We start from the raw sequence: 11571 nt of genomic DNA, 5'->3' as shown, positions 1-11571 counted from the left end.
CAATAAATCAAAAAATCAGCTGGGCATGGTAGCACACGCTGTAATTCCGGCTACTTGGAAGGCTGACGGCGGAAGGATCGCCAGAGCCCAGCAGGTCGAGGTTGCGGTGGCTGGGAGCGGCCACTGCACTCCAGTCTGGGCGACAGAGTGAGACTCCAACTCAAAAAAAAAAAAAAAAAAATAGTTATTTAGATTATTTACATCTTGAATCTACTTTTAATTGGTGGGTAATTGGAATTTGAAATCTGACTAAAGAGTATTTTAAATAAAATTTGTATTTATCTTATCTAAATAATTAATAAAAACTATGAATATCATGCCTCATAGCTTGATTTTTTTTTTTTCTTTTGGTCTTACAATGAAAAGCTAAGGGCAATGTAAACTGTTTTGGTATATATTTATAGTAGCAGATCGTGTTTTTATTGTTCCTTCTTTAGATATTAAAAGAGATTTTCTTTGATACTGCTTATTGCTAATAAGAGGTAAATTTTTAAAAAGCATGATTAAATAAAATGAGAATCTTCTTTAACTTTAATTTTCTATATTAGAAACTATCTGTCAAATTACGGTAATTTACAATGAAAGATGATTGGAGGAAGGTCGCGTAATGAAAGAGAGAACAGCCCACAGAATCAAGTGGACTGTTTCACTCTTTTCTGTTTTCCTGGGTAAAATCCATTTGTAAGTTATATGCAGAATGTGAGAAACAGGAAAATTACATGCTTGATTCCTAGAGATGTCAGTTTATCTTCATGACTCCTCCTGTAGTCATGAAACTGAAAGAGACCTTGAATGTCCCTGCAATCCATAGTTATTCAAATAAGTCAACAAAGTAAAATATGTTAGATTATATGCAGATTTTAAATTAGCTTTTAGTAGCAATGGGTTGAATTAGAGAAATTCTTCTGGAGAAAGCCTTTTTCTTGGGATTCTGAAGATGAAGGGTGGCTATGGGCACTGCTGAGGGTAGCCTGTCTGGGTGAGCTAGATTCATTCATGAAATGAATCCGTGATTCTAGAATTCGAATAGTTTCAAGGATGCCTTGAATTAAGTGACAGCTGTTCATCACACTACGCTTATTTTTATGTTGTATGGCGCATACAAATAATATTCTAAGCCTTAAAGGTGTATTCACAACACACTTCCAACATACTAATGTGTAGAGATGAGAGCAGTTCTCTCTTCTGTGTGTCACAGCACAGTCAGAGCTTTCCCCAACTCTCACGGTGTAGTCTTCTCTTTCTACAGTTAAATATTTTATTCATTTCATCCACACGAGCCCAGAGGAGTTGCCGACTGGGAAGCAGACATGGTCTTTTCTTGTTGTTTGTAATAGTTCTCACACAGAGGTATCCCTGTATGATCAGGGATGCTCCTTATGGCCATTCTTTTGTGTGTGTAAGTGGCAAGTGGAGACAGGAGAAGGGTGAGCTAAACTGCATGGATTTGACTCAAGTTTAATAGTGGGTGAAACCTGGCTAACTTTACTTCACTCCTGAAGCTTTACTTCATTCCTAGACCCTTATTCTATTTAAAAGCACATTGGTACACTTGAGTTACTGTGTTTTTTCACTTCTGTGAGTGCTGGTAGACTCGAGCGTGATGCAGTGTGGCACTCACTCTCTGGCCCTGTCTGTGCTTCCAGCTGATAAGCTCCATGAGCTCCGTTGCCGAGCACTGCCTCCCTTCCCTGCTTCGCACCTTGTTTGACTGGTACAGACGCCAAAATGGAACTGAAGACGAGTCTTACGAGTATAGGCCTCGCTCTAGCACCAAGTCCAAGGGGTAAGTGCTCTATCTCTCACTGCTTTACCCAGAGTGGAAACACTTTCGGAGAAGGGGTGGCCGTGTTGTCCAAGGAAGACTGTTCTTGTTGTAGAGCCAAAGGCATCAAGTTTTTCAAGTTTTTTGGCTCAGTTCCTAAGCCAAAGGCATCAATGACTTTTGTGATGAAGGTAGGAATAAGGGGGTGGCCATCCACACTAGCTCAAGAGAAGGTGCCAGATGAGCAAGGTGTAGCCCTGCAGGGCTGAGCACTGGGTACTGTGCAGAGATTGGTCTCAGGAGGGCCATTTCAGTAGTTCTGTGAGGAGATTTTTTTTTAGGTTGTAGAGATGAGGTCTCGCCAAGTTACCTGGGCTAGTCTTGAACCTGTGGGCTTTTTTTGAGTCAAAGTCTCACTCTGTTGCCTGGACTGGAGTGCAGTGGCGTGCTCATAGCCACCCCAGTGTCGGCCTGCTGGACCCCAGTGATCCCTCCACCTCAACCTTCCAAGTAGCCAGAACTACATGTGCACGCTACCATGCCTGGCTAGTTTTTTATTTTTTATTGTTGAGACAAGGTCTGACCAAGTTGCCCAGGCTGGTCTCAAATCCATGGGCTCAGGCAATCCACTCGCCTCAGCCTCCCAAAATGCTGAGCCACCAAGCCCAGCTGTGAAGAGCTTTATTAGTCAGACAAACTTAAGAAAATAGTCTGGGGAGACACCCCTTATCAACAAGGGTGCCTGAATGAAGCATATTTGTATACCTAACCCTTAACTGTACCCCACAATATCATAATAAAAAATATTGATTAAAAAAAAAAAAGAAAGAAAAAAAGAAAATAGTCAAAGAACATCCTGTTTGTCTGAGTTCTGAAAGGAGGCAGTCGTGATGCCGAAAGTCGCCAGCACCCTGTCTTGTGATATACTCAGTGCCCTTCTTGGTACTTGATTCTTGGAATCTGCTTCTCCTATAAATGTCCCCCAGTGACCTTGGCATGGCATGTGCTAGCTGATGTCCAGGCCACTGCCATGGTTTCCTACTGGACGTCAATGGATGCCACTTGTGATTTTCAACTTAAATTTGTGAGAAAGCTACCTCATACTATATTTTCATTTCTCTCTTGCGCACGCTCTCTTTTTCTTTTTCTTTTTTTTTTTTGAGTCAGAGTCTCACTCTGTTGCCCAGCTTGGAGTGCAGTGGCACAATCATGGCTCACCACAGCCTCGACCTCCTGGGCTCAGGCAGTCCTCCTGCTTTAGCCTCCCAAGTAGTTGGGACTATAGACGTGAGCCACCATCCCTGGCTAGCTTTTTAATTTTTTTTTTAGAGACGAGGTCTTGCTATGTTGCCCAGACTAGTCTTGAACTCCTGGGCTCAAGCGATCCTCCCACCTCAGCCTCCCAAAGTGCTGGGATTATAGGCATGAGCCACTGTGCTGGCCTAGACTATATTTTCATGTAGAAAATTTATTATTTTGTTTCAGTTTTTAACAAAAAGACAATAGTAATCAACTGTGGAAGAATGCTAGGCTTTTCTAAATGAAATTTAAAATGCTTTTCTTTTTCTTATTAATTCTTATAAATTAGTTTTAGTTACTGACAGATATAATAATGAAGTGTGTGCATAAACACCCAGTTATAGAGAGAAAGAACATGTGGACGTGTGCATACATGGGCTTGTTAAAAAGCTTCATGCGGACAGCTGCTGTGACATATCGTACATGGTAGGAACACAGCAAGCAGCTTGAACTGCTAACCGGTAAATGTTTTAAAAACCTCTCATCTTCACACAATGCTAATTATGGGTTCTTGTTTCAGGGATGAACAGCAACGTGAAAGAGATTATCTTCTTGAAAGGAGGGACTTAGCAGTAGATTTCATTTTTTGTTTAGTTTTAGTTGAAGTTCTCAAGCAGGTAAGCTCTTTTTATTTCTGTAAAGTCTGAATTTCCAAGGCTTTCCTGTTTTGGTTACTTTATTTAGGATGTCGTGTCTAAAACTCTGGGCTCACACACGGAATCCCCTCATTCAGTTACACTTCTCTCAGCTGCCTGAGGCTTTCCTGCCCCCGCCCCACCCCCCAGTCATCCCCTGTTCTTTTTACCTTACTGTGCCAACCAGGATAGGAAATCTTGTTGGCAAAGTGGAGATGAGTGGAAACTGTGTTCCAGATGGGTTCTTAGCTGTAAACGCAGCCACCTGTCCCTCCACTAGTTTTTACTTCCACTTAACTTCTTCTCAGCCCTCAAGCCAGCCTTCTAACACGTGATCATTGCGCAGAAATGGCTGAGGAATGAGGGTAACTGGATAGGGAGAGCAAATGGTCAAGTGCAAGTGGCTTTCAGCCAAGTGATACTCATATAGTGCATTATTATAGTTTATTCAGTCGATGAGTATCAGAGTTAGATGCTCTACCCACGAGCTTACAGTGAACAGGGCAGACAGCAGGGATGTGAATTTGTAACACGTCAGGGATTGTCTTATTTATTTTTACTTTTCAAAATCAGGACATATGCATACAAATACCTATCCTGATTTTGAAATTTTTTTTTAAGTTCATAGTCTTTAAAGTTACTTGCCATTCACAGATGACCCTTTTATTTCTAGCCATGAACATTGCATCATTTTGAAAAACCTTAGGAAACCTAAAAAACAAAATCATGTTTTGCATGTGACATGTTTGGACAGAGAGTTTTATTGTGTTATATAAAGTGGGATATATGACAGTAAACAGCAAATATAAGTTGTAAAAGCTAATTGATAGTCAATTTTTTGACATAGTATAAATAATTGAGTTATATAATCATTCATACTTTGCTTTTGTCTTTACAATGAATGTGAAAAGACAGTTACTTAGCACTCTGTAATCTGCACGTTAAAATAATTTAAAATATGTAAAATAGATAATTAGTTAAATAGATAATTAGGTAGAATCACTTTGCTGTGTACCTTTCACCAAGATATTTTAGTTGACCAGGACAGAGCTCTCCTTCGGGAGTTGAACTGACAAGCCAAATTTGATTTCTGTGATCTGTTGGTTTCGTGGTGATATGAGACCCTAGGGCAGAAGTAGCCTGGTAGGAGGAGCTGAGGGCCAGACGGGGCCATGGTCCATCAGTGACTGACTCCACTGCACACTAAGGTTGATCCCCGGCATCTCCTGTGTGATGAGTAGAGGCCATTTGAGTGGATTGGTAATCGGCATGTGTGCTCTATTGCCCAGTTAAATAGTACAGGGTTTCTTCAGCTGTAGAAATTACAGACTCCTTGCACCAGCCTCCATGGGCCACACTCTGACTCCATGTGCCTTTCCTCCTGTTTCTTGTGAAGTCTTTTCCATAGCAGTGAGTCCCACTTCCCGTCTGACAGTTGCTTCTAATTGCATTATCCACAGAGCTTCGACTCCTAGACAACCCTGGAGGGCTTTTTTTCTCCTCTTCCCCCTCATTCTCCCTGTTCTCTTCCCCTGCTCCTTACCATTGTAGTCCTTCCCCTCTTCTTTCTCTTTTAAAATAATCCAGATGGGTCTTCTGGTCAGAAAAACAAAACAAAACAGGATCTATAAACTTAAGAATATTGCTTTCACTATGCTCATTGTTCAAGTCCACTACACAAAATCATTTCTGACCCATGGATCACACGGACTCAAAGTGTGAGGAAGAGAAATACTGTGGTCCTGGTAGCTAATCTTTGACTCTGGTCTGTCACCATATTGTTCCAACCTATAGTACCCTTCCTACCCACCCTCCCCTTTTACTATTTTTTTTTTGAGTTGGAGTCTCACTCTGTCACCTAGACTGGAGTGTAGTGGCCGGTCCCGGCCACCGCAGCCTCAACCTGCTGGGCTCCGGCAATCCTTCCACCTCAGCCTTCCAAATAGCTGGAACTATAGGCGCGCGCTGCCACATCTGCCTAATTTTTGATTTATTGTAGAGATGAGGTCTCACCAAGTTGCCCAGGCGGGTCTCGAATCTGCAGGCTCAGGCAATCCACTCACAGCCTCCCAAAGCGCGTGATTACAGGCTGAGCCACTAAGCCTGGCTCCCTTTTACTATTATTCTCATACCTTGGCCAAGAACAGTGACTAACACCTGTAATCCCAGCAATTTGGGGGGGCCAAGATGGGAGGATTGCTTGCGACCAGTAGTTTGAGACCAGCCTGGGCAACATAGCAAGACCTCATCTCTACAAAAAGTAAAAAAATTAGCCGAGTATGGTGACATACCTGTAGTCTCAACTTCTCTGGTGATGGGGGCAGAAGGATTACCTGAACCCAGGAGGGCAAGGCTACGGTGAGTCATGATCCTGCCACCGCATTCCAGCCTGGGTGACAGAGTGAGACCCTAACTCAAAAAAAACCAAAAAATCTTCACATTTTGATTCAAATGCGCATATATATATATATCCAAGAACATAGCTATGGTTTATTTATCTAAAATCCTATAGAGGATCTCCTCCCAGTAGAAGGCAAGTCATTTTAGCTTCCGAAGCTAGTAAAAATAAAGAAAATTAAGTAAAAATCAGTAGAGCTTTCTGAAATAACATGACAGACTAACCCTATTTTCTTCTATTGGAATGGCATGGAGTTTAATAGATGCAGAGACTACTTGATACGATACATCTTGAATTTAATGGGACTTTCACTTTCGCCCCCATAATATAGCTATATTAACATGTGATTCAGCTGTATTTTGATGAAATACACAGTCCCAGTATTGAAGTAATGATACATGGTAGTTTCATTCTTGAAGAAGAGTAGATTAGTCATGTATTATCAGTTATTTGTTCCTTGATTAATTTGTTGTGACTTTAATGATAATCACACATGTAGAGAGCTCTTCTCAATGCATGATGGATTGTATCCTTTGTGCCAGTTGATTGTTATAATAAACCCTGGGACATGGCCACGCAAATATTAATAACCCTACTGTCTTACTTGCTGTGTAAGTTTGGGCAAGTTATTACCCACTATTAATTCCTCTATAAAAATGTGTGGTTATGGTATCATTTTTATAGAATTATGATAATTAAACATAGTCATGCTTGATGCATGGGAAGTATTCAGTAAGTATTATCTGTTTTTTTTCATTTTACAGATAAGGAAATGTTCATAGTTGTAGTGACTTGCTGAAGATTGTAAAGCTAGTTCATTAATTTTACTCTAAGTTTTCTCCTTTTAATAATAAATAAACTTTTTTTCCTTGGTAAAATTAGTACTAAGAAATTAGGAGAAATGGCCAGTATCTTATAAAACTGAATGAAAGTTCATCATGGCAAGTTAGACAAAGAATTTATTAACATAAATATGATGAAATTAAATAGTGTGATTCACTGTGGCAACAAAATTAATTTTGGGTAATAGAGGAATAATTTTATTTTTCCTTGAAAATCAGAAGGATCATTTTGGGATAATAGCTGACTAACAATTTTATTTTATTTTATTTTATTTTATTTTAAAGTTGGAGTCTCACTCTGTCACCGAGACTGGAGTGCAGTGGCCGCTCCCAGCCACCGCAACCTCGACCTGCTGGGCTCCGGCGATCCTTCAGCCTCAGCCTTCCGAGTAGCCGGAATTATAGGCATGCGCTACCACACCTGGCTGATTTTTTGATTTATTGTAGAGATGAGGTCTCGCTGCCCAGGCGGGTCTCGAACCCGTGGGCTCAGGCAATCCACTCACCTCAGCCTCCCAAAGGCGCGGGATTACAGGCTGAGCCACCAAGCCCGGCTTGACTAACAATTTTAGTATGTTAGTACCGAAGGCTTTAGGTCCATGATAAAAGCATGTTTACATAGCAACAGCATCCAGAAAGCTTGCCGCAGTACTCTTTGTATGTTGAGGTTTAGCCACCTGTGTACTCTGTAATAGAGGAGGTGGTCGAGAAGCTCAGCTTGAACCATGACATACTTCTGTGGCCTGTTGTGGAGAGTCGGAAGGAGAGAACATGTCCTGTATTTGTGCAGTGCATCCTTAGCACTTTCAAGTTTAACATTACCTACCCCCTTAGGTGTTGAGACGCCTGTAAGGTCCGTGACTGGGAGACTTGCTCCTCTGCTGAGGTGGGAATTTGTTTTTCTCCTTGATGCTGAAGGGTTGGTCACTTAGCGGACTGGCGAGTCTCCCTCGCCTCCCAGGACTCCTGTCTCAACCTGGTTTTTGTCCTTTATCTTCAGAATGTGATAAAAGCATGCCATTGGGGTGGTGGTGGTGAGGATAGCCTTGAGGATGCTCTAGTTTCCACTAGATATGTCCTTGAATGTTCAAACAGAATTAGAGCTGCTTTTAAAATTGCATAAATGACAAGGTCTGAAAAGTCTTGGTGCTAAAGGTGAAATATTGCTCCATGAATGTAGGACTTTTTCTTTAGGATCTGAAATGAGTTTCCTTCCTCCTCCCTTTTTTGGGAATTCATTGAGAGAGAGAGGGTGAGAAGGGGAAGGGAGGGGGTGAGAGGGAGAGACAGGGAGGAGGGAGGGAGGGGAAAAAGGGAGGAGAGAGGGAGAGAGAGAGAAAGTGGAAGAACTGAGGGAGGGAGAGAGAAAAGCAGAGCAGAGAGAGATTAATTATTGACAATAAAGGGAGAAATAGGGACTTAATGATTATGCATTCTTAAAGTAAAATTGCCAGAAGGTATGCATTTTTATTGAAATTAAAGTTAAGGAATATTTCTCCTTTCACTTCCCTGTTTCTCTTTTCTAGCATAATATGACAATACCAGTGTTGTCTTCACTCACTTATTTCACCTGTTAAATGCATTTTCATCTATCAGGATCTGGGACATAATATGTTCTAGAGATGCATGCACCAACCTCTGAGCTTCAGTTCTTTCATCTGTAGAATCGGGGCCAAATGTCTATCTTGCGAGGCTGTTACAAGTGTTAACAGTCAGACCCAAGAAGTGTTGATAGTGGTAGTGGTGTCGCACATGGCATGACTGAGTGTTGTCCTTAGCTGTCATCGTTAGGCTTCAGGCATAACTGGAGCGAACAGAGTAATCTCCCTTCTTCTTGGGGGATGTGTTCCAGGCCCCCAGCTGATCCCAGATGTAGTGAATAGCACCAAGCCCTGTATTTACAGGTTGAGCATCCTTCACCTGAAAAGCTCCAAAATCCAAAGTTCTTTGAGCACCAGCATGATACCACAAGTGGGCTTCATGTGATGGGTTACATCAAAGTGCAAGACTCCTTTCAGGCTATGTATGTAAAGTGTACTTGAAACATACATGAGTTTTTTGATTAGAATTTTGTGGGTCCCATCCCCAATGTATCTCATTATGTATATGCAAATATTCCAAAAGTCAAAGAAAATCAAATCCAAACACCTCGGGTCCCAAGCATTTAAAATAAGGGATTTTCACCACGTGTATTTGTAAGAAGGAGTCTGAGCAGGGCTCGGTGGCTCAGCCTGTAATCCCACGCTTTGAGAGGCTGAAGTGAGTGGATTGCCTGAGCCCTTGGGTTCGAGACCTGCCTGGGCAACTTGGCGAGCCCTCATCTCTACAATAAATTCAAAATTAGCCGGGCGTGGTAGCGCACACCTGTAGTTCCAGCTACTTGGAAGGCTGAGGCGGAAGGATCGCCGGAGCCCAGCAGGTCGAGTCTGCAGTGGCCGGGAGCAGCCACTGCACTCCAGTCTGGGCGACAGAGTGAGACTCCAACTTAAAAAAAAAAAAAAGGAGTCTGGAAGTATGTCCATGTAGTTAATAGTGATTATATGTGGGTGGGTGGGGATTTTGCTTATGGTTTAAATATTTTGATTTGTTTTATGTAATAGGAACTAGCATGTACTTTTAAAAGAATTAAATAACAGATTTTTAATAATCTATAAATAGTTTAAGATTATGGAAAAAGATGGCATCCCTTTTGGTCACTGTTTCTGATAAAAGATTGGACTTCATGAAATAGGGGCAGGCTCACAGCAAAGGGGCTTTTCTGTGGGTGTTGCTCAGAGGTTCACTGAGCATCTTTCATTCTTCCTGACAGTAACTATTATAGTAACAACTACATTTTCCCCCATGAAGTTTGTAGTTTATGATTTTATGATTTGCTAATATGAAGCTAATAGTCTTAAATTTAGAGCTTGTAAAATATGAGTAACCAAATTCTTAGAGAAAATGAGATTCTCAGAAAAAAAGAAGAATGACAGGCTAGTAATAGATTATTCCATAAAAATTAAATGTGCTTATTGATTTGTCAATTAGTTGAAATGATGAGAAGACTTATAGAAGACTGATAGCTTATTTCTTACTTAATAGTGTTTTTTAAATTCCAGATTCCTGTTCATCCTGTACCTGATCCCTTAGTTCATGAAGTTCTAAACTTAGCTTTCAAGCACTTTAAACACAAAGAAGGGTAAGTAAAATGCTAACTTGGGATTTTTGCTTTTTTCTGCAATCTAGGTTTAGACTACTTATATGTAATTTGACTTCTCATTGATCATTTGTTTTTAGAGTTCAAGGTAATTATCTTCCCATATCTTTTGAATCCTCATAAAAGACTTATAGAGACTATTTGATAAAAAATAATTCTTAAAGGCATAGATTGGATTTATAAGAACCAGAGGTTAAGTTTGATGGTAAATTGAAATCTAGACTTAGATAAAAATTTGTATGGTTTTTATCATCCTATGAGTGAATATTCAGAGAAAGCTATACAGTACTATGATAAGGAATTTGTAAATGTAGTAAGAAAGACTTTGTAGAAAAAGCACATGAAATATGTTTGTTCTCTTATGATTTCAGATATTCAGGAACCAACACGGGGAATGTGCATGTTATTGCAGACCTGTATGCAGAGGTCATAGGGGTTCTTGCTCAGTCCAAGTGAGTTTTCCAAGTTGTTGACTTCGGTTTGCTTTGCGTCTGGATGCATCACTGTTAACTGTTGCCGTGGACGCTGATAGTTTTAGAACTGCCATTTTGCCATAGAGTTATCATGGCATCTGCTCTACCTTTTACTACCTGCTGTGCTGTTTGTGAGAGGTGCTTTAAGAAACACCCAGACCTCGGTTGCACAGTTTGTTTTCATTTATTTGAGGTTTTGTATAAATGTCTGAATCAAACAAATCAGAAGTTGCCAAGCATGGTCAGGACATTACCGTAGTCTCTATTCTTAACAATTCTGTGAGAAGTTCTTTAAACAAAAACATCTCTCTTGGGACGCCTTACAGAGATAAAATCACTTTATTGCTTCCCAGGTGAGTACTTTAATTTCTAAGGTGGCCAAGCAGTATCTTCTACTCATCTTATTTGTATCATACTAAACAGAATTTTGAGTAGGTAGAAAAGATGCCAGAGAGGAAAGAGAAAAGACACCAGATCACTCTGTTGAGTGTCACCCAGTAGGAGGGGTACTCACAGAGTTGTGCTGAGCCATCATTCTAGTGAACAGGAAAATTTATTTTTTTTTTTTTTAGCATCTTGTGGTTGCTATAAGAACTATAGAAAATGTATCTCCTTTGTGGCACAAAGAAATGTTTAAGGAAGAAAGTATCAATTCATATTTTCTTGGATGCTTCTTTTTTTTTTTTTTTAGTTGAAGCCTCACTCTGTTGCCCAGACTGGAGTGCAGTGGCACGCTCCTTGCCACTGCAGCCTTGACTTGCTGGGCTCCAGCGGTCCTTCTACTCAGCCTTCCAAGGAGCTTGAACTACAGGCACACGCTACCACACCTGGCTAATTTTTTGATTTATTGTAGCTGAGGTCTCACCAAGTTGCCCAGGCGGGTCTTGAACCCGCAGGCTCAGGCAATCCACTCATCTCGGCCTCCCAAAGCGTGGGATTACAGGCTGAGCCACCGAGCCCAGA

The 11571-nt window shown here is 41.0% G+C and overlaps 1 protein-coding gene across 2 annotated transcripts in view; it reads left to right on the top strand.

The window, feature by feature from the left end:
* FRYL (FRY like transcription coactivator) overlaps nucleotides 1–11571 on the top strand; it is a 148285-nt gene that overhangs the window by 13728 nt on the left and 122986 nt on the right. For both annotated transcript variants that reach the window (XM_021712823.1, XM_008058944.1), the window contains exons 3-6: nucleotides 1647–1786; nucleotides 3585–3681; nucleotides 10038–10117; nucleotides 10507–10587. In XM_021712823.1, coding sequence (XP_021568498.1) covers nucleotides 1647–1786; nucleotides 3585–3681; nucleotides 10038–10117; nucleotides 10507–10587 — 398 coding nt within the window. The remainder of the gene's footprint in view (nucleotides 1–1646; nucleotides 1787–3584; nucleotides 3682–10037; nucleotides 10118–10506; nucleotides 10588–11571) is intronic.

This window comes from Carlito syrichta, unplaced genomic scaffold, assembly GCF_000164805.1.
Source record: "Carlito syrichta isolate Samal-C Ts95f unplaced genomic scaffold, Tarsius_syrichta-2.0.1 Scaffold303660, whole genome shotgun sequence".
NCBI lineage: Eukaryota > Metazoa > Chordata > Mammalia > Primates > Tarsiidae > Carlito > Carlito syrichta.
This window is presented reverse-complemented; position numbering and strand designations above follow the sequence as displayed.